This window comes from Tupaia chinensis, unplaced genomic scaffold, assembly GCF_000334495.1.
Source record: "Tupaia chinensis unplaced genomic scaffold, TupChi_1.0 Scaffold138416_1, whole genome shotgun sequence".
NCBI lineage: Eukaryota > Metazoa > Chordata > Mammalia > Scandentia > Tupaiidae > Tupaia > Tupaia belangeri.
In genome coordinates, this window is record NW_006198314.1 from 153,305 (window position 1) to 176,943 (window position 23,639).

The 23,639-nt window shown below is 35.3% G+C and overlaps 1 protein-coding gene across 1 annotated transcript in view; it reads left to right on the forward strand.

The window, feature by feature from the left end:
• Positions 1–23,639, forward strand: part of BRWD3 (bromodomain and WD repeat domain containing 3) — a gene marked incomplete at its 5' end in the record, with an annotated part of 164,543 nt that overhangs the window by 98,894 nt on the left and 42,010 nt on the right. The window contains 6 exon segments of the mRNA XM_027765487.1: positions 9,769–9,903; positions 10,931–11,059; positions 12,798–13,023; positions 17,783–17,950; positions 19,655–19,835; positions 21,913–22,009. Of these exon segments, the coding sequence (XP_027621288.1) occupies positions 9,769–9,903; positions 10,931–11,059; positions 12,798–13,023; positions 17,783–17,950; positions 19,655–19,835; positions 21,913–22,009 (936 nt within the window).

The following is a 23,639-nucleotide window of genomic DNA, read 5'->3' on the forward strand; positions in this document are numbered from 1 at the left end:
AAATTTGATCTGAAAGGATCAGAGAAAGCTTCCTGAGGAAATGAAGTTTGAGTTAAGATTCAAAAGATAAGGAGGAATTTCCCAGGTCTTAGCTTAAATGTCACCTCATTCCTTAGACCTTTCCTAATATAAAAATCCAAGGTAGCTTCCAGTCTGTCTTACTACATTTCCTTGCTTTATTTTCATCAGTGTTTATTGCTACCTGATATTTTCTTGTTTACTTGCTGTCTTTACATAGCAGGTGGTTAATAAATATTTGGTAAATTACATATATAACAAGGTTGGGGGAGTCCTGCCAAGAAGAGGGACTTATATGCATATACAAAGGTTCCTGAGGTGCAAGAGAACTAAAATCAAGCCAGTGTGACTACAGCAGAGAAACAGATTTTCATCAGATAAGACTGGAGTAGTGGACAGGCCAAACCATTCAGAATACTTTAAGACCAGTATAAAACCATTAAAAGGTTTAAAGCAAAGGAATGGCATATTTAAATTTTGCTTTTGTGGGACCAGCAAGTGGCATGGTGGTTAAAGTCCTGGACATCCACATAGCCAGCTATGGTTTGTGTTTTGGACCTGGAGGCTTGAAAATCACACTGGGTGCATGTGCTTGTGTGCCCAATATTTCAGGAAGAGAATGGAGTAGAAGGGATTACAGTGTGGTCATCCCCCCTTGGGGGGTGATTTGTCACATTCCCTCTCACTGTCTCTGTCTCTTTCTGGTGAGAATACACACCCTATTGCAAAAATGTAAAAAAAAATTGCATTTGAAAAATATCTTGTAATTTTGGAAACAGCAAAGGAAGTAGATTTGAATGGGCTAAGAGTGACTCTGGGTAGACAATGGAAGTCTTATATAGTAGCCAGGATGAGCCATGCTGATACATAGATTTGTGTGGAAGTGATAGAAATAGGGGTTTGCTTAATAAATACAAATGTGGTAAATGATAAATCTTAAGACATTATTGATTTTTTTTAAAAAGAGATTTTTGCTATTGGGCGCATGCACTTGCCAGAGAGACAGACAGCGAGAAATCACCCCTAGGGGTTATGGCTGCACCACAATCCCTTTTCCTCCATTCTCCACTCGGGATTGGGCATGCGCACACATGCACCCGGCATGAGTTTTAAGCCACCAGTTCCAGGACTCAAACCGTTGTTGACTCCATGGTAGTCCAATGACAAAACCAATATGCCATTTGCTGATCCCAAGACCTTATTGATTCTATGTTTTGTTCTTCACAATCTAGTGACTGTGCCCTATCCTAAAACATGTGATCCAAAAAAGAAAATCTCCCAATTAAAAGGAATTTTTCCCCAATGTACACTGTAGTAGTGTTGTCACTTTTCTTTGTTGGGAGGCTATTACTGATTCAACCCTTTGCTTGTTATTGGTCTATTCAGGCTTTCTATTTCTTCCTGATTCAATCTTGGTAAGTTATGTGTGTCCAGAAATTTTTCTGTCTCATCTATTGGGTTGTCAGAAAAGTCATGACATATTTTTCTATGTTTATTCTTTGCAAAAATCTGCCGTGACTTTTCATACAAGCCAATAGGTTTTCTTGTTTATTGGCATATATTTTTTTGTAGTATTCTTTAATAATCTTTTGAATTTCTGTTATGTCTGTTCTAATATTGCCTGTTGCATTACTGATTTGACTTATCCGGTTCCTTTGTCAGTTGGTCATGGTACAGTCCTTTGTCCCCATTCTCCTCCTTGGATTTTGGGCAAGCACATGCACCGATCTTGAGTTTCAAATCTCCGAGTCTGATACTTGACCTGCAGTTCACTATGTGGGACTCCAGTGCCTTCACCAGTATGCCACCCACTGGTCCCCATAGATAATCTTTTTCTGCTGATTTTATTTGGAGCTCCTTTTATTTTTGGGGTCTGAATTTCCTTTTGTTTCTCTAGATGTAGAAGATTTTTAGATAATATTTCATGGAAAAGGTTTTCCTTGTCTTTACTAACTTTTTCTCCTTCCAGAATACCCATTATATGGATATTTGGGTATTTCATGGTGTTTCCAATTTCCCATTTTGTTTATTTTCTCATGGAATGAGCTTTTGGGTTCACTTATTTTCTGTGTAGTTCTTTTGTTCTCTATTTCATTTATTTGTGCTCAAATCTGTTATTCTTTTCTCATGGTATTGTTTGGATTTTTGTTGTTGTTGTTGCTTTTCCAGTTACCGGTGATGTGGTGTAAGATTGTCTATTTGCCACCCTTCTGTTTTTCCTTGTGGGTACTAATTGCTATGAACTTCCCTCATATGATTGCTTTTGTCATGTCCCATAGATTATAAAAACTCATTCGTTCATTATCATTGGTTTTCATGAATCATTTGATTTTAGTCTTAGTTTCTTCAGTGGTTGTGAAGTCATTCAGGATTTTGTTGTATTCTTTCCATGTGTTTATATATTTTTGAGGGTTCTTCTGTAGTTGATTTCAAGTTTGATTCCATCATGGTAAGAAAAGTTGCTGGATATAGTTTCTACTCCTTTTAATTTATAAGGGCTTGTTTTGTGCCCTATCATGTGGTTGATCTTTGAAAACTTTCCATGTAGGGAATGAGAAAAATGTATGTTTTTGATTGCTGAGAGAAATGTTCTGTAGTTCTTTGTCAAGTTCATTTAATTTATGGTGTTATTGGGAGCCTGTGGTGCTGCAAATCAGGGAGAAGTGGTACTTGTTGAGGGAAGCCAATGCAGAAGACTGCTGCAGGCTTCTTCCTGCATCTCACCTTACTCATTCCCCTGCCATATACCTCTGAATTCTCAGACTTCAGTGCTTCCTGAAGTGCATGCCACATGACCCTTTTTCTTTTCCTCAAATGAAGCTCTGCAGCTCAGCCCAGGTGCACCTATTCTCTAAAAACTGGGAGGACGTCAAATTACTGAAGTACAGAGACTACAGTGCAGGTTGCTGGGTGAGCATTAGGAAGGTAGAGCAGTGGGGAGATTGTTGGTCAACTCCTACTTCTCACCTTTGAACACTCAGAATTAACTTGAAAAATTTAGGAAGAAACATAATTCACCTGATGACTAGAACCCATCATAGAGGCACAAGAAATATGAGAAACCAAGAAAATATCTCTTCCCCATCCATGTTCAATACTATGGAACTCACAGAAATGTCAGATAAACAATTCAGAATATTTATAGTAACAAAACTCAACGAAATTCAAGAGAAAAGAGACAGTGGACTCCAGAAGATGTAAGAGAAAAGAGACAATGGGCTATAGGACATGAGGAAGTCCTTTCACGATTTGAAAGAAGTAATAGACAACATAAAAAGGAATCATACAGAATTACCAGAGATGAAGACTGCAATACAGGAAATCAAAACCTCCATTGAAAGTATTAAAAGTAGATTTAGGTTATGTAGAGATCAAATCTCAAGCGTAGAAGACAAAACCTCTGACCTAGAAAAAAATTATCAAAGAAACTGGGAAAATAAGAAGAATGAAGACAATATACAAGAAATACTAGATATCATTAATAGCGCCCAAACATCCAGAAAACTGGTATCCCAGAAGGTGAAAAAAATAATAAGGGCATTGAAAATTTATTCCATGAAGTCCTAGAAGGAAACTTTCCAAACCTAGAGAGGCATTCAAATACCAGGCCCCAGAAATACAAAGGACTCCAAATAGAATCAACCCAAGATCTGCTCCAAGGCACATCATAGCCAGAATGGCCAAAACCACAGACAAAGACAAGACACTAAATTGGAAAAAGAAATATCAAGTTACTTACAACACGTATCCCATCATGTTAACATTGTACTTCTTATCAGAAACAATGTGGGCAAGGAAAGAATAGGGAAGTATATTTGAAATGTTAGATGAAAAACAATTTCCACCAAGATTACTATGCTCTGAAAGATTATCCTTCATATGGAAAGAAAGGATAAACACATTCTCAGATTAACAAAATCTGAAAGAATTTACCAATTCCAGATCATCTCTTCAAGAAGTTCTGAAGGGAGTGCTATACCAGGAAAACTAAAGTCAGACACACAGAAATAAGAGAACAAAAATCAGCCAAGAAAATGACTAACTTTATGATAGTAACAAGTCCAGAAATATCAATAATAATGTTGAATGTTAATGGGTTAAATCGCTGATCAAGAGACACAGAATGGCACAGACACAGAATGGATAAAATATCAGAAACCCTCTATCTGTTGCCTACAATAAACGTACCTCATGGATTATATAAGGAAAATTAAAGACAGACACAGAGAAATAGAAACATGAACAGCTAAGAAAATGTCCAACTTCATGGTAGAGACAAGTCTGGAAATATCAATAATAACATTGAATGTTAACTTGCAGGATTTAAACAGAAAGATCAGACCATAGTAACACTGAAAATTCAATGTAAGAGAGATTAATTACATCAGATTGAACTGGTGAAATAAAATTTTATGACTTTTGACTAAAACATTACTGATTTTCTTCTATGCTTTGTTTTCTGGACTTAAGAGTTGTTGTTTTCTTTGAGCTGTTCATAGGTTCAGCAATTAATAAAAAAAGTTGAAATTGAATTTTTACTTTTGAATACACTTTTCTCCCTTCCTAACCCCTCTTAAATTGGAAAATGTTTATGAGTATTCTTATTTTGTGGCAGAATGGTTATTTGCATAAGTTCAATAACATCTATTGCCTTGTATCAGAAAATGGAAATATTGGTTATTGCCATGGTTTTGACTGGAATGTCATATCTGAAGATATGACCAGAAAGCTAAGGAACTAAGGTAGATCTCAGGAAAGCCTACAGAAGCTCTTGGAAATATTGCCTGGTACCATAAACAGTTCTGCCCGGCAGGTAAGGAAAGAATGTCATTTCCTGACAGGTCCAAAAAACTTCCAAGTACAGGTACTTCAGATAGTGAATTCTTGGCTTGGCTCAGTAGCCCTGGGAGACTTTTTAAGAGTCTAATCTGAAGCTCCTTATAAAAGGTTCTAGCAAAGCCAACTAAATCAGTGAGTATTGTTATGGGATTTTGTGCAAATAACAAACCAATTAAGACTAAACTTATTTATTTATTTCTGCAAATAAGTTAGTTTATGCCTATCTTGGATAAAAGCATGAATGGAGAGAGAAAAAAATTTTCAGAAGAAATTTACAATGCACTTTTACTAGATTTTAGCTTTGTGCATATCTGTTTTTGAATTTTTAATATCTACCTACTGTTTTAACAGAATCCTAACCTTTTTTCTGACTTATGTTTTAAGCAAACATTACTTAACTTTTTAAATTTTGATTTATGAAAGCTAAAACTGTTCTTGAAAAGCAAATGAACAAACAAACAAAATAAATAAAAACATACCTACTGGGACCAGCGGGTGGTGTGGTGGTTAAGGCGCTGAACACTCCTCATGTCCGAACAGGGTTCCAGTCCTGGACCTGGTGGCTTGCTTTCTCACTTCCTCTCTCTCATTCTCACCCTCTGTCTCTCTCTCTGGTCAAATTAAAAAATCAAGGAATGAATAAATAAAAAATAAAATAAATAATTATTTAAAAAAAGAGAATGATTTAAAAAAAAAAACATACCTACTTAATGACCACAGTAAGATAAGTATAATATCTTCTTGGTGAAATAGCCCTTTTAATACTATATAATGTCCTTCTTTGTCTCTTCTTACAGCTTTTTGTCTTGAAGCTTATTTTGTCCAATATCAGAGCCACAGCCTTTTCGGATTTTCATTTTCATGGAATATTTGTTTTTCAGCCCTTTACCTTCAGTCTATGTATGTCTTTATCAGTGAAGTGTTTTTCTTATAAGCAGAAAGAATATAGGCAGCTCCTGTTTTTGTTTTAAGAAGTATTTTATTAAACTTTATTTTGTTTATTTATTTTAATTTGAGAGAGAGAGCGAGAGATTGAGAAAGCAAACCAATAGGTCCAGGATTTGAACCATGTTTGGATATGTGGGATTCCAGTGCCCTTAACCACAATGCCACCTGCTGGCCCCAAGAGAGCTCGTTTATTAATCCATTAAACCATTCTATATCCTTTAATTAGAGAGTTTTATCCATTAACTTTTAGCATTATCATCAATATTTGTGGACTTATTCCTGCCATTTTGTTGGCCGTTTTCTCAGTTGTTTTTTGTCCTCTTATTTCTATTTGTCTCTAGTTTTCCTGATACAGTACTCCCTTCAGTAATTCTTGAAGAGCTGGCTTAAAGTTGGTGAATTCTTTCAGTTTTTTTGGTCTGAGAATGATTGTATTTGTTCTTCCCATTTGAAGCATAATCTTGATGGATATAGTACATTCAGTGACATAACCTGTATGCCATCTTCTGGCCCTATTAATGTTTTGAATATGTCTTCCCATTCTTTCCTTGTGCACAGTGTTTCAATTGAGAGGTCTGATGTTAGTCTAATAGGATAACCTTTGTATGTAACTTGATGTTTCTCTTTTCCCATATTTATATTTTATTTTTACCAATCTGGCTGTGATGTTCTGGGGGGAAGGATTTTGCTGTTTTTCTTCATAGAGATTTTTGCTGTAGGGTGTGTCTCCAGAGAGACAAGAGAGAGAAAAAGCAAGAAATCACCCTCTAGGGGGTTGACCATGCTACAATCCTCCCCCATTCTACTCCTGGGATTTTGGGCATGCGTGCACATGCACCCAGAATGAGTTTCAAGCCTCTGGGTTTGGTACTTGACCTGTAGTTGGCTATCTGGGAGTCCAGTGCCTTCACCACTATGCAACCTGCTGGCCCCTGTGGAGGATATTTTTATGCTGATTCTATTTGGAGTTCCTTTTATTTCTTGGGTCTGAATTTCTCCTGTTTCTCTAGATGTGCAAAAATTTTAGATAGCATTTCATTCAAGAGTTTTTTCTTGCTTTTACCAGCTTCTTTACCTTCTGGAATACCCATTATATGGATATTGGGGCATTCCATTCTGTCTATAATTTCCCATATGTTATCCTCATTTTTTTTTTTATTCTTTTTGGTTGGTCTATGTTGGAGACTTTGTCTGTAAGGTCAGAAATTCTTTTTCTGCATGGTCCAATTTGCTCTTAATGCTTTTAATTTCTTGTTTAGTATTCTTCATTTCCTGCAGTTCTTTTTGATTCTTTTTTTTAAGATGTCTGTCTGTTTACGAAATTCCTCCTTTATGTATTGGAATGATCTCATTTCTTAGAATTAGTTGTATGCTCTCTTCCATCTCATTGAGTTTTGTCATAATAAATATTTGGAGTGAGTTTTCTGACATTTTAATGAATTCTTTCATGTTATTCATTGTTCCCTTGGAGAGAGGTCTTTTTTTTTTCCTCCTGTTTTTTTTTTTTTTTTTTTTTTTTAATGTCAACTGGGCTTTTTATTGTGCTGGTTTTGTGTTATTGGGTGCAGTATTCATTTCTTCCTATTTATTAGAGAATATTTGTTAGTATCAGGAAGGAATATCACCCTTAGATTCCAGGTGTGATCCTATTAGAGGACTGTGTCTTCCAGATTAAAGCAGGTAAACTTTATGAGGGAGCTTTAGGTTGTTGGCTCCTCTACCAAACTTTCAGCCTTTGATGAACTGGGGATGATCTATGGAGATAAGACTTAGTGAATAGGCTCAAGTCACGTGCTGCACAGTATGCAGCACAGCATGCAGGCTGGAAAACCCCCTTTTCTGATAGCACCTGGGATGGATGTTGAGGCAAAACTCACAAGGAGAAGCCTGCTCGAAATGAAAGCAAGATCTTGTGGTGGACAGTTGGATCCTGAGAAGTAGGCTACACAGCAGTACAACAGATATGTCCTGAGTTCCAAAGCTAACTGGGGAGTCAGTGTTGGGTTTGTGGGGGTGTTTGGGGAGTGGCACTCATGAGGAGAGGTCTGCTGGAACTAGAACCAATCCCCCAGCAGATGGTTGGGTCCTGAGAAGCAGTCTGTACAGCAACATAACCAGTGTGTCCTGAATTCCAAAAGCCCTGCAATTATCTTTTAAGAAGCTGTATTTCTTTATATTTTCAAATAATTATTTTTAGAGATTTAAAAAAACGGTTTTTAGAGATTTTTTTCCCTGCAATAAGGCGTATGTACTTGCTAGAGAGACAGAGAGACAGAAATTGAGAAATCATTCCCCTGGGGGAGTTGGCCCTCTGCAATTTCTTCTCTGCCAGTTTCCCCTCAGGATTTTGGGCACATGCACCCATCTTGAGTTTCAAGCCATGTCTGTGACTCAAACTGCAATAAACCATGTGCGAGTTCAATGCCTTTAACCACTATGCCACCTATTGGTCTCAAGAAGTTGTATTTTCTTTTTAAAGAATTATTTTATTTAACTTTATTTGTTTTAATTTGACTGTAGAGGGACAGAGTGAGAGAGAGAGAGAGAGACAGAGAGAGAGGAAAAGTGAGAAATCAAGCTGCCAGGTCCAGGACTTGAACTGTGGTCTGCCATGTGGGAGTCTAGTGTCCTTAACCACCATGCCACTTGCTTCTCCCAAAGCTGTATTTTTGTCTTTAATGGTGATATTGTAATAATGGATACCCTTGCTTTTTTATACCATAATTTGATATAAAATGTGCCTTTGAGATTTATAATATATGATCATTTCTAGAAATGTCTTATATGTAATATTCTGGTATGTTTCTAAGTGATAGGTGGCTTAGGTTCTTCTGTATGCTTTTGCTAAGACCTGCCTCCTGTTATTAATCATAAATCCTCTGACTAGAAATTAAGTGTAAGGAAGGTAAACAGTGATCTAAATCATGTCAGCAAAGTTTCTTTACATGTCTAATCAGTATTTTTGAATTTGAATGTACAATTTCTGTTTTATATTCTTAGCTTTGTGTTTTACATTATACACACACACACATACGTAACTAATCAGTATTTTTAAATTTGAATGTACAATTTCTGTTGTATATTCTTAGCTTTATGTTTTACATTATACACACACACACATACGTATTTTCTTTACAGCCTGTAAAAAACGTAAAAGTCATTCTTAGTTCACTATAGGGCGCGTGCGCTCGCCCGAAAGACAGAGAGATAGAAAGTGAGAAATCACTCCCCAGGAGAAATGGCCACGCCGCAATCCCTTCTCCTCCATTCTCCTCTTCGGATCTTGGGCACGCACGCACACGCGCCCAGCGTGAAGCTGCCGGGTCCGGGACTTGAACTGCAGTCAACTTCATGGGAGTCCAGCGACATAGCCATTATGCTAACTGCTGGTCCTGGTTTTCAATATTATTTTTTACAAGGAAATCTATTTCTAAGATAATGTCTTAAATAGAACTCCCATGTATAATATAGATACAGAATGGAGCCACTGTGCTTTTTCCTTGAGTGTTTCACAGGGCTTTCCAAAATACAGCTTGAATAAAAGTGATAGAGAGTGCTGGATGAAGAACAAAGATTTGTCTGTTATCAGTATGAAAGAATTGGGTATTAATTAAAGATTCTGTTTGCCACATTTTCTCTGGCCTTTTTTAAATAGCAGAGACCTGGATATCTAAATTCCACTTGAAGTGCCTGTCTAATGATCTGTAACTCTTAAAACTTTATCTTTAGTTTAAATATCTTTCTGGGTCTTATGGCTACTGAATACTTTCTTTAACCAGTAGTTTTACATATAAGGAACTCTAACTGAACTGTATTGTTCATGTAGTGTCTGTGTGTTAAATGCTTTTAAATTAATGTGGATGAATTAATCTGAAACAGATTGATAGAACTCTCAAGATCTGTTGACCAGATAAACCACCTACTCAGTGCTGCTTTTTATTTTTAATATTGATTTTATCACAGGGTCATGATGATGAAGTATTTGTTTTGGAAGCACATCCATTTGATCAAAGGATTATACTTTCGGCTGGTCATGATGGGAACATTTTCATTTGGGACCTTGACCGGGGGACCAAAATTCGAAATTACTTTAACATGGTAAGAAAAAAGTCAGTGTTTATTTCCTATAAAGAGTAACTTCTCTTATATAATAAATAATTTTGTATACCTGATGTAAAGGAACTTCTTGTCACCTGTGTGTAAATTGATACAATAATTCAGAGAATGACTCAAGACCTGAGTAAAAGGTTGGATGAGAATTAAGCCTTCCAGGGTGACTCTTACCTTGGCATTAGCATTTTCCAGTTTCTAGTCCCCAGCTCTGAACTCCAGAAAAGCAAATTTATTGAGATTTGGTGCTAACACCTGAACAAAATCATGAAAAATGTAATGTTTAAACTATAATCCTAAATTATGAATTATGACAGTGACTGTAATCCTTGTATTTGCCTCTGATGTGGCTTAATTAGTAATCAGAAAGTTGTTTGGCAAGTACAGATTCAGAGATTTAGATGTTCTTAAGGTGTATTTAATACAAACCTTGGGAAAATGTGGTGAGATATCTCTTTGCTCAGGAGAACACCTTTCTATGTTCATGGGAATGCTCAGATCCTCTATAGTTAATGTCTCTCTGTTAAGAACAGTTCTGACAACACATTTCTAAATTGTTGGTTGGCCTTTTACAGACTTCATACAAATCTAGAGCATTAGTAATGCCCTCAGTCTTTTCTTAGTAAAACTGATTTGTATAGTGGATTATTTAATTTAAGGATGTTAATTGCATTGCAAGTTTAAATGTAAAGATAGTATCTTGATTTTTCTGAGCCAACATCTTTGTAAATTTGACTGCATATTAGGCTTTTTAAATCTCCTCCATCATCTATTTAGTATTTCACAAGGTATGACATTGCTAGCAGTGATTGTTTCCATTCATTGCAATTTGACTCTCCCTAATTTCTTTCAGAGCTTTACTGTTTGAGTAGGGTTCTGGCTGCAGAAGCCAGAGAGTACATTGGAATGTTGATGCATCACAGAATTTAAGGTATTAGCAAGGAGAAGTTATCAACTCATTATTATTTGAAAATTATTCTTAAGATGAATGAAAGAGACTTCCTTTGAATTTCAGATTGAAGGCCAAGGCCATGGTGCAGTATTTGATTGTAAATTTTCTCCAGATGGAAACCATTTTGCTTGCACAGATTCTCATGGGCATTTACTGCTTTTTGGTTTTGTATGCAGTAAATATTATGAAAAGGTTAGTATATTTATTTTTGCTTGCAGATTGTAATTTGGGACTGTACCAGTCACAAATTTTGCTTGAAATCTCCCAGTTAATAATGGTTTTGTGTTAATAGATGACTTAAAAAGTTGTCTTTCTTCGTAGTCTATTTTTTTTTTTTTGGAGAGGTTTTTGCTATAGGGTGCGTATGCTCGCCAGAAAGACAGAGAGAGACAGAGAGACAGAAAGCAAGAAATCGCCCCCCAGGGGGATGGCCATGCCACAATCCCTTCTCTTCCTTTCTCCTCTTGGGATCTTGGGTATGCACACACACGCGCCCGGCGTGAGTTTAAGCTGCCAGGTCCGGGACTTGAACTCTAGTCGACTACATGGGAGTCCAGCGACTTAGCCATTACGCTAACTGCTGGTCCCTTTCTTGGTAGTTTTTCATCCTTGCCAGAACATTAGGCTTAGCAGTGTGAAATCACTGTTGAGATTTAGGGTGATGTAGGTATAAAAATTTCTTAGGAAATATTTTCGCTTAGAACATATTCTCTACTGCTTTCTAGCTCTGAATACGAGAGTACCTCTATCAGACTGCATCTTCTAATTATAAATTGGGAATAAACAGCTAGCAACTGAGTATGCTAATTTCCTTGGATGACTATTTTACCTATTACTGATCCGATTAAAATATTTGGGGGCCCAGCCTGGTGGCACAGTCAGTAGTGAACTGAACTGCAATGCTGGAATCCACAGGACTGACCAGGAATTTGAATCCCAGAGTTGACCTTAAAACATGCCTGGCTCTCATACACATGCACAAGATCCTGACTAGCTACAGGATATGGAGAAAGAGGGTTGTGGTGTGACGACCCTGTCAAGAGTGTTCTTCTCTTTCTCTTTGTCTCTCTTTCATTTGTATACATGTGCTGTCTATTGTGAATAAAAATAAACTTAAAAAATACTTTGGAAGAGAAGTCATTGGTTTATCATATTTTATTAGCGGTGAATTTAGGATAGATTATAGAATCTTGAAATTTTAAGAGAACTCATAAGCATTGAAGTCAGCTCAATACTTTAATCACTTTTAAGAGTCTTTGATGTGGGACCAGTAGTAGTTAGCATAATGGCTATGTTACTGGACTCTCATGTAGTCAACCACAGTTCGAGTCCTGGACCCGGTGGCTTAAACTCACACCAGGCGAGTGTGTGCATGCCCAAGATCCCGAAAGGAGAATGGAGGAGAAGGGATTACAGCATGGCCATTCCTCTGGGGGATGATTTCTCACTTTCTGTGTCTCTGTCTCTTTCTATCTTTCTGGCAAGCGCACACACCCTATAGTGAAAATCTCTCCAAAAAAAAAAAAAAAAGAAAGAAAGTCTTTGATGCGATTGATCTTTATCTTACTATATACATTACACTTCATCTATCCTCATTTGAATATTGTTAAGCAAGAAAATATTATTATATAGGCATATATGGATTTTGTAACTTATACTTTATCTACTAGTTTGTTGTTTTACTTCTTTTTATCATAATTAGAGAAATATGATATAGAGTCAAAGAATAATGCAGATTGTAGGCTTTGGTGGAAAAAAGATAGAATTTTCCTCTAGATAGTTTGTTTCTACCTAAAAGAAATATATGGCAACAAAGAATTACAAGAGAGCACAAAAATTTCCTGATTCAAAAAAGTATATGCTTTAATGAAAATAAATGCATTTTTATAAATTCCTGTATTTGTTAAATACTAAAAGATGTGGTCTAAAGATTCCAGATCAGATGTTCTTCCACACTGATTATCGACCTCTTATCCGTGATGCCAATAACTATGTATTGGATGAACAAACCCAGCAAGCACCTCACCTCATGCCTCCCCCATTCTTGGTTGATGTTGATGGAAATCCTCATCCCACAAAATTCCAGCGACTAGTACCAGGACGGGAAAATTGTAAAGATGAACAACTTATACCACAGTTGGGATATGTGGCTAATGGTATGTTAGCTCCAAAAGTAAATTTAAAACATTTTGCAAAATGTTATATTTGCCATTTTTCTATGATGCATGCCCCTTACTAAATTCTGGCATAGGTTATAATATTTTACCTACTATTCCTTTAATTTTCAGTTGTATAGTACTTTGTACCTCACCAGAGTACTTTCTCATTGTTTAGCTGATTTTGAGACAGGTAAGTGGGTTAAGACAAACACAAGCGTATGCACAAGAACAGAATGTGTTGACCTACCTCCTTAGAAACCCTTAACATATATATGCCCCTATTTTCTATAATATTGACTTTATAGTAATGACTAAATGTACTAACTATAATATGTCAAGATTTTATAATTGGTGACATTCATTGCTTATGAATATAATTATTTTCATTTGAGAGTTTATAGTTAATGGACCTAAGAAGAGGAAACTTGAGAATCCACAATTGAAAAGTAGCTCTGTACCCATCCTCGTGTTTTAAATACTAAGTTATCGGGTGTCAGGAAAGTATGAGTGTTTAAATAATCTTGGAAGACATCAGGGAAGCAGAGATGAATGTGATGCATAATAGGAGGATAGTAGAATGAAACATTAGAATAAGCTATTCTCTAACAAAGCCACTTGATTTCTTCTAGTTAGTATATTTCCAATGTTGAAACTATCCTTTCTACTCCACCCACCACATAGAATGCCTTCACATCTTACTTTATTACTTGTAGGTTTCCTTCAGATATGAGACAGTGAATTATTGATTTACAAATGGAATTTTATTTTTTATTGTAGAATTAAGTCTTGAATTGACCTTTATAGAGTGAAATGCTACACATCTCCTTAAACAATATTTATTGTAATTTATGGTTTATATATAATCATTATACATCTTAGTAGGGTGTGGAATGGCCTTTAAAAGTATATATATATATATACAGTTTATAATAAACAAATCAAGGGTACAAACATATTCACCACTTCAGTAGTTAACATTATATTATGTTGTGAATATTTGAAACCTGCTTTGCTGATAATTTTGGATATAGTGAATTGTCTGTGATGTTCTCTACAATGCATTTATGAATTTTAAAAAGTTGATTAAAAATCAGACAATGAAGTATTATCAAATAATGAGAATTTTTTTACAAAACAAAGATTATTTTAATATAGTCAATGAAAGAATTTGTGACTTCCATGTAGAGGACTGTGGGAGATGAGAGTTTAAAAAGTTGATTAAAAATCAGACAATGAAGTATTATCAAATAATGAGAATTTTTTTACAAAACAAAGATTATTTTAATATAGTCAATGAAAGAATTTGTGACTTCCATGTAGAGGACTGTGGGAGATGAGAGTTTATATTGTGAAAAGAACTGTTATATCATTGGTCCAGTTAGAGATAGGTAAAATTGTTTATAACACTAGTGCATTAGGAAGAGAAAAAGAAAACTTTTTCTTACTTGAGTTCTTGTAAGATAATAGTTCTGTACTGTGCATAACGCATTAAGTCCTAAAAAAAAAAAAATGTGCAAAGTGATGTTTAAAAGCAAAGTCATGATAAAGTCAGTAATTTGGTGGTTTATAGGCTTTACAAAGTTCTTGGTTTTAGCCTTCTTTAAACTTATTCCAAGGTAAAATTCAACTACTTGTGACATTCTGTACTTTTCTTCTGGTATTTAATTTTATTCAAGGAGAAATGGTTATAATAAATTATAAGTTAAAACATGTAGAGATAAATGTCTATTAAATGATTAATGAATTTGTACTTAAATCTACTTGTGTATAAATAGGTGAACCTACATTTTTAGCATTTTCATTGGAAAATTGAATTTGAACATTCAATGTTATTATGGATGTGTGGACTTATCCTTTTTTCTCTAGTTGTTTTGTATTCTCTTACTTCTATTTATTTCTCTTTAGTTTTCCTGGTGTAGTACTCTTCAAGTATTTCTTGAAGAGCTGGTTTAATTTTGGTGAATTCTTTCAACATTCGTTTACCTGGAATGATTTTATTTGTTCTTCCCATTTGAAGGATAATCTTGCTGAGTATAGAACTCTTGGCTGAAATTTTTTTTTTCCAGAGTTTTAAATATGTCTTCCCATTCTTTTCTTACCTGCATTGTTTCAGTTGAAAAGATGTTAGTCTAATGGGATAACCTTTGTAAGGAACTTGGTGTTTTTTGCCATTTATTTGCTATCCTTTGTATTTCCCAGATTTTGATGTCCACATGCCTTTCTAAATTTGGAAAGTTTTCAGCTAATATATCGTGAAAGAAATTTTCTATACCTTTGCTTGTCTCTTCACCTTTTGGAATACCTATTATGTGGATATTCAGTTGTTTAATGGTGCCTAGGATTTCCCATATGTTGTCTTGATTTTTTTTTTAAGTTTTTGCCATGGGAAGGGGTGTGCTCACTGAGGAGACACAGAGACAATGAGAGGAAAAGTGAAAAATCACTTCCCGGGGAGATAGCCATGCCACAATCCCTTCCATACCACAATCCCTTCTCCTTTGTTCTCTTGGGATTTGGATCACACACACACACACACACACACACCTGGCATGGTTTTCAAGCCCTCCAATCCCAGACTTGAAACACAGTTGATCATGTGGGAGACCAAGGGCTTTACTACAGTGCCCTCTGCTGGCCCCTGTTGTCCTGATTTTTAATGGTTATTTTTTGTTGTTGTTGGCTTCAACTAAATCAGAGGTTTTGTCTCCAAGATCAGAGAGTCTTTCTTCTGTGTGTTCTAATCTGCTATTGATACTTTTGAGGGAAGTTTTCCTTTCCTACATCATATTCTTTATCTCCAGAAGTTCTGTTTGATTCTTTTCAGTGTATCTTTTTCTTTATGGAGTTTCTCCTTCAAGTCATGGAAGGATTTTCTCATCTATAATTTGTTGTCTGTTTTCTCTTGCATTTTGTTGAGTTTTGTTACTATGAATATTCTGAATTCTTTTTCTGACCTATCTGTGATCTCGTGCGTTTTATCCATTGTTGGTAAGGTATTATTATGTTCCCTTGAAGATGAGGTATTTCTTGGTTTTCTTCTATTTTTTGAAACTCTGCTCTTTGATTTTTTTTAGTCATCTGGCAATTTCCTTGATTGTTCCCACTTCTACAGAGTATGTTTCTGTAGCTGTGTGCTCATGCCCTTTCCTGTGATGTATGTTAGTTTTGTGCCAGTTTTTTTTTCTCTACCATGAATGGGAGTATGGAATCCACAATGGGAGTTTTGGGTTCAGATTTTAAGAGGGCAGTTTTTCTCCTTCCACTGCTAAAGGGGTTTTGGGGAGAGAATCCTTTAAGGTCACCTGCCTTCAAGTGTTTGGTTCCTATTTACTCAAACCTTTCTGCTCCCAGTGTGGCTAGAAGTTGAGCTGGATTGTAGAATATAAGGTGGTAGAGTACTTCCCACCTTATGCAACTTTTCCTCCCCAGCAGGCTGGGTGGGGAATCCCTGATGAGCTAAAGCCAAGCACCTTGCCCCCCCCCCCCCCTTTTCCTGGATGTGTGAGGGGCAGAACAGAGTGAGCACACATGAAATAACAGCTCTTACTTGCTTTCCCTTCTATATCAGGGATTATAGGAACCAGATATTAATTCTTGAAGGTCCCCCCCACAGCAGAGGCTGAGCAGGGGTCCCTAAGGAGCTGAAGTCAAGTGGCTTGGGCCTCCCTGTTGCTCCTGAATGGGTGAGGGGCAGAACAGAGTCAGTACACATGAGGAAGCAGTGCCTACCTTCTATCTCAGCGATCCTGCATATCTTTTTATATTTTCTGTCAAAAGGATTTGTAGAGTGGGAACCAGTGGGTGGTTATGTCACTGGACTTCCACATAGTTGACTGTGGTTCGAGTCCTGAACACAGAGACTTAAAACTCACACCAGGCATGTGTAAGTGGAGAATGGAGGAAAAAGAATTGTGGCATAGCTATCTCCCTGGGAGGTGATTTTTTGCTTTCTGTCTCTCTGTCTCTGTTTCTCCAGAGAGCATATGCACCCTATAGCAAAAATCTCTTAAATATAATTTAAAATGATTTGCAGAGTAATAAAATGGTATTGCACATGTGCTAATTATCTGATGATACCATATTTATTAACCAAGGAGAGAAAGTTTGAACACAAAATTCGAGATAAAAGTTAAATCATACTTTATTTTTTCACACATTTCTTATAAAAGCTGACCACTAATTTACTCTGTTGGATACCACTATGATATATTTAAGAAAGAAAATTATTTAAACTTTTCATTCAGAAGTTATTGAATTTCAGTGTATCATAACAAATATTTTTGAATTTCATTGTATCAATAACAAGGAATTTTTCTACTCATAAAAACACTAAGGTCTTATCCAAAGACAGTATTTGAAAGACTATAATTTTGGCTTTTTTCAGAAAGAAAATTTGCAAAATGGAAAGATGCAGACATTTTTATGTGTGTGTGGTTGAATCTGTTTGCACCTCATTTTGATCTCTACTCCCAACTTTTAACTTGGAATATACCATGGAGAAAATTCATTTAAAATGAATTGTTTAGTAGTTATTCTATGAGAAGGCCCTCATAATACCTAACATGGTAACAGTAGTTAATCAAGCATGAAAGCTGTCATATTAAAAGTTTGAAAAGTTATTTATTTTATTTGACATATATCTGTACTTTATTTTCATTTTAATGCATTTTTAATTATTTTCAGAAACATTTATAATTTATGTTTAACTGTATTTATGGTATACTGAAATGTAAGTAATTTTGTGACTTTATTTAAGGTGATGGTGAGGTGGTAGAACAGGTAATTGGGCAGCAAACCAATGATCATGATGAGAGCATACTTGATGGAATTATCAGGGAGCTACAGAGAGAGCAAGATCTGAGACTAATTAATGATGGAGATGTTCCACATTTTTCAGTTAATAGATCATACTCTGTTAATGGTGGTAAGTATGATATATTTGTGAAAGGCATGATGAATGAGCTTTAATTATTTTACTTCTACCACATAATTACATGTGAAAAATATTCAATGTTAATAAATCAACATTTTTATTAATTTACAACTGTGTTATCACATTACCAAAGTGTCACCATCTCATTGTCATTTGTGGCTAACATGACTCAGGGTCTCTTAAGAAATATAGGTGATAATATTTTAATATGTAGTTGTTTCTAAATTAATATTTTATTTGCAGTCTTTACTTTTGTTTTAAGGAGGAAAGTCCTGCTTAAAATCTAACCTTTTTGTAGAGGAACTAATCTATAAAGTTTTCAAAATTAAAACCACCTTAAGTTTAGATATTACTACTAATTACTACCAAATGACCCCTTCGTTGAAAGGAAAACATAAATCTTTTTTTGGATTTAAGAAAATACACTGGAAGAAAAGAAGCCCTCTTCTTAGCAAATAACAGATATAATAATAATAAACAGATGAAACTTTCGAATTGGCTTTCTTAATATCTGTATTAATTATATTTTTTAACAAATTTGTCTGTCTTAAATCAATATTCTAATATTGCTCCCTTCACTTCACTCTAAATATACTATATACCTAAATTTTATATAATCACAGTATGTATCAATTTTATTTTTATCAAGGGATTTAGTTTTACTTTAAAGTGTAGGTGTCATAGGAATTCTGGCACAGTTGTTTCTTTTTATATGTATGTAATTGAGGTAATTTATTTGGATAATATAGTGTTTTGGGTTCCAAAGAAATGAATAAAGTGATTTAGATTTAAGGTGACATTTTACTCACTTGCTGATTTCTATATTATCTCACAAAATTAAAGTAAAAAGTTTCTTCGATGGGATCATATTGAGTACCTAACTGAGATAAGCTTTCCTGAACCTGAAATGAGAAGTAGGTCGATAATCCTATATATTCAGGCTCCTTATTCCTAAGATATAAAAGTTTCTTAGAGCTTATTATATACATCCATTAATAAATCAACATTCAGCGCTAGCTTTAATGCTAGTTTCTGTGTATATATTTGAAATGCTGTTAGTAAAAGGGACCACAATGGCTTCTATTTGCAATGTTTGTTAGTTTGGACTTTTTCTGGTGTTTATTTTTGTGTTTTATTTGCAAATATAAGAAAAGTAAATTAACAGGAGCCTTTCTGGAGATTTTTAAAAGGGTAGTAAATATTGTTACTTTTTTTTCTTTATTTCCATAGTTTTTGGATCTTGAAAATGAAATTTTAATGTTGAACTTTTTTTTCCTTAACATTTCTATCTTACTATTTTCAAAAGCTTTACTCAAGTTTTAATCAGAAACATTTTAATGGAGTAGACAAAAATATAATTTAGGTTAAAAGTTACTTCTTATACTGGTACTAATGAACATTTTTAGTTTCCAAAATCATATTGAATACATTTTTGTATTCAGTGCGCATTTAGTAGATGTTAGATGTGAAGTACTTTGAAAGTACTTTTTTTAAGTGGAAAATTTAAACACTTATGGAGTATTTGCTTTATAATGGTACCAAAATGTAAAGGGGATACATAAAATGTAGAACAAAGGGATGGTAATACCTGCAACAGTACAGTCTTTGAATTTCCTATTTTATTTACAGCTTCTGATCTGGAAAACTTCGGTGTCTTTGCTCAGAAGGTAGTACTTTTCCTTGTTTTTGTTTTAGCTCTGAGGAGTCCAAATATGGACATATCTTCCCCCAATATTGGGCTTCGACGTAGTGGTCAAGTTGAAGGTGTCCGGCAAATGCACAACAATGCTCCTCGGAGCCAGATGGCCACTGAACGAGATCTCATGGCATGGAGCAGACGAGTAGTAGTCAATGAACTAAATAATGGGGTTAGTAGGTAAGTCAATAAGGTAACCTAAGAAAAATTAAAGCTTTGCTTTTTAATAAGTAAATCTAAATGTACTATGTTAGCATAGTGATAGGTATTTTTTAAATCTAGTTGAGTTATGCATTAATTTTCCATATTCTAATTATAGTTCACACCATAAAAAATATTTACTAATTAGCTTCAGTTTGCTCAGCTTTGTGGCAAGTGTTTTGAAGGAGACTGAAAATGTAAAACATGATCTCAATATTGTGAATTTATAATCTGGGTTAGGAGCTAAGGATATAAATATTAAAGCTCATATGAAGTCAGTATGATTAAATAGATGAGTAATATATGGACCCTAAACTCAAAGTGATTCCAAGAAGGCCATCAATTGAATTTTGGAGCACTTTGGGAGTGTAATGTAGATATGTACTAAATTCTAGTGTTTGGAATATGTTTAGAAATGTCATTTAAGTAGACTTCCATGGATAAAAGGATTCCTTTAGGCTGAATTTCAAACTTATTCTTATTTTTAAACTCTAACATTTGCTATATTGTCACCTTAATCTGTAACAACTGGAAATAGATTTATAAAAGAGGGAGGAGACTGACTGAGAACATGTTAAATTAATTTTAATCTTGTATCTCCTTAACCAAGCCTTTTAGTAGATCAGCCAACAAGTGGCAAACTTAATTTTGATTCACCTTTTCTTTTATTTCTACTCTAAGTAGGCAGCAATAATAAGGAAAAAAGGAGGCTTTGCTCATTTATTAACTAAATGTTAACCTCTGGGAGTAGAACAATTTGAAGCAGTTCTTTACTTCAAATGTTAAAAAGAAAATTGAAACCAGGGACTTAAATGGATACTTGTACATGAATGTTAATTAGATCTTTACTCACATTAACCAAATCATAGAAACAACTCAAGTGTTCATCAACAGATAAATGGACAAACAAATGATATATTTATACAATGAAATCTCACTTAACCATGAAAGTTCTGATACCTGCTGCAACATGGATAAACCTTGAAAACATTTATGCTGAATGAGAAAAGCCATATACAAAAGGATAAATAATACACGATTCCACTTACATGAATCATTTAGAATAGTTTGAGAGTGTAATATAGATATGTACTAAATCCTAGTGTTTGGAATGTGTTTAGAAATGTCATTTAAGTAGAATTCCATGGATACAAGGATTCCTTTAGGCTGAATTTCAAACTTATTGTTATTTTTAAACTCTTAACATTTGCTATATTGTCAGTGTAAGATAATCTACAGCAATTGGAAATAGATTTATAAAAGAGGAAGGAGATTGACTGAGAATATGTTAAATTCATTTTAATCTTGTATCTCCTTAATTTATAGAGATATAAAGTATTGATTGATTGTAGATTTTCAGAGTCTAGGTGAAGGTGGTAATGGGAAATTATTGTTTAATGGTTCCAGAATTTATCTTTGGGGTGTTGAAAAGTTTTGGAAATAGATAGTGGTGATAATGGTTGCACAGCATTATCGGTGTAATTAATGCCATTGAACTGTACACCTAAAAATGGTTAAAAAGATGTTTGTGTTTTTGTTTTTTGCCATGAGCGCATTTGCTCGGCAGAGAGAGGGAGAGTGAGAAAGCACTCCTCAATGGGACATGATCATGTTGCAATTCCTTCTCTTCCATTTCTCCATCCTATCAGGATTTTGGGCATGCATGCATACATGCCTAATGTGCTTAAGCTGAGAACGCAAACTACATGATTGGCCATCTGGATATCTGGCACTCTTTATCATTAGGCCATGGGGACAGCCCCAAATGGCAATTTGTATGTTTAAAAGTATTTTTGTTATTTGACTCTTAAACTATTGGTTTCCTTTTTTAAAAAATGAATTATTTTATTTATTATTTAATTTTTTTTATTATTCAATTTGACCAGAGAGAGACAAGGAGTCAGAGGGAGGGAGAGTAATAAAACAAACCACCAGGTCCAGGACCCAAACTGTGGTCAGCCATGTGGTAGTCTAGCACCTCAGCCACCATGCCACCTGCTGGCCCCAATTATTTTGAATTTTTGCCAGAGGGCATATATATACTTGTCAAAGCAAGACAGGGAAACAAAGAATGTCGAACTGCAAAGGGTGACATCGAAATTAGTCTTTATATAGTTGAAAAGAAGAAAAAGCCATCTTATACTATCCAACGGGTAAGTTTAGCTTTATAAGACTTTGGGATACAGTATTTGAAAATATTTACAGATGCCATGTTGTTGAAAGGTATCTGTCTTATTTTAGTGTACTATGTTAGTTTTTTTTTTTTTTTTTTTTTTTTTTTTTTTTTGGGGGGTTTTTCTAATGAGTGCGGGACCGCCACGCCAGAAAGACAGAAAGTAAGAAATCACCCCCCGGAGGGATGGCCATGCCGCAATCCCTTCTCCTCTCGTGATCTTGGGCATGCACGCACACACGCCCAGCATGAGTTTAAGCCACGGGGTCCGGGACTCGAACCGTGGTCGACTACGTGGGAGTCCAGCGAAATAGCCATTACGCCAACTGCTGGTCCCCTATGTTAGTTGTTTTTGTAATTCCAAGTTGATGTATGTGGTAATTATTAAGGAGAATAAAGTTATACAAAGTCAAGACTATCTTCTAAAAATGTAGGATGTATTGTCTGTGTGGGTTTCAGTTATTTGTACTAGAATATAATTTTCATATAGTTAAATCATGTAAAACACATGCTCAGATATCCTAGTCTAGAAGTTGGCAAACTATGACTCATGGGACAAGTCCATTGTATTGCCTATTTCTGTTAAGTTTTATTGGAACATTGCCAAACTTGTTCATTTATGTCTTGTCTATGGTTGTAAAGACAGAATTATTGAGTAGTTAAAACAGAGATTGAATGACCCACAAAGTCAAAAATATTTACACTCTGTTTTTTCTAGTCAAAAGACCCTTTTCCTTGGGCCCATTACCAGTCTGCCTTATCATGTAAGAACAAAATCTCATGTGTACATTGGGATGTACTGAATTCATTCCCAGTAGAAACTGCTAAGCAAGAGTAGAATTTTTGTACTGTACTAAGTACCTGGTAAGCACCTTACTAGTACACTCAGGTTTATTAAACTATTGAAAGGTGCATAAGAATGTATAGTCTTGGGGGCTAGCAGGTGGCATGGTGGTTAAAGTGTTGGACTCCCAAATGGCTGACCACAGTTCAAGTCCTGTACCTGGTGTCTTGCCTTCTCACTTTCCCTCTCTTTCTGTCTCCTTCCAGTGAGTACACATGCCCTATAGCAATATTTAAAAATAAATCGTAATTATTATTAAAATTAAATAAATAATTCTTATAAAAAGAGAGAGAAAGAATATATGGTTTAATTCCCAGATCAAACCATAACTCCTGTAGTGTATGGTAAGTTGGAGGGTCTAGAATGATTTTGATTTTGTTAAAGAAACCTAAGTAGGGCCGGCAGGTAACATGGTGGTTAAGGGCATTGGACTCTCATATGGCTGACCGCAGTTTGAGTCCTGGACCTGGCAACTTGCTGTCTCACCACCCTCCCCCCCCCAACCCTCTCTCTCTCACTCTGTCCCTCTCTGGTCAAATTAAAAGAAGTAAATAAATAAATAAATAAAGTTTAATAAAATAATTCTTTTTTTTTTTTTTTTGAAGTTTTTGCTATAGGGCACGTGCACTCGCCAGAAAGACAGAAAGAGACAGAAAGTGAGAAATCACCCCCCTAGAGGGGATGGCCACGCCGCAATCCCTTGTCCTCCATTCTCCTCTTGGAATCTTGGGCACGCACACACATGTGCCTGGCATGAGTTTAAAGC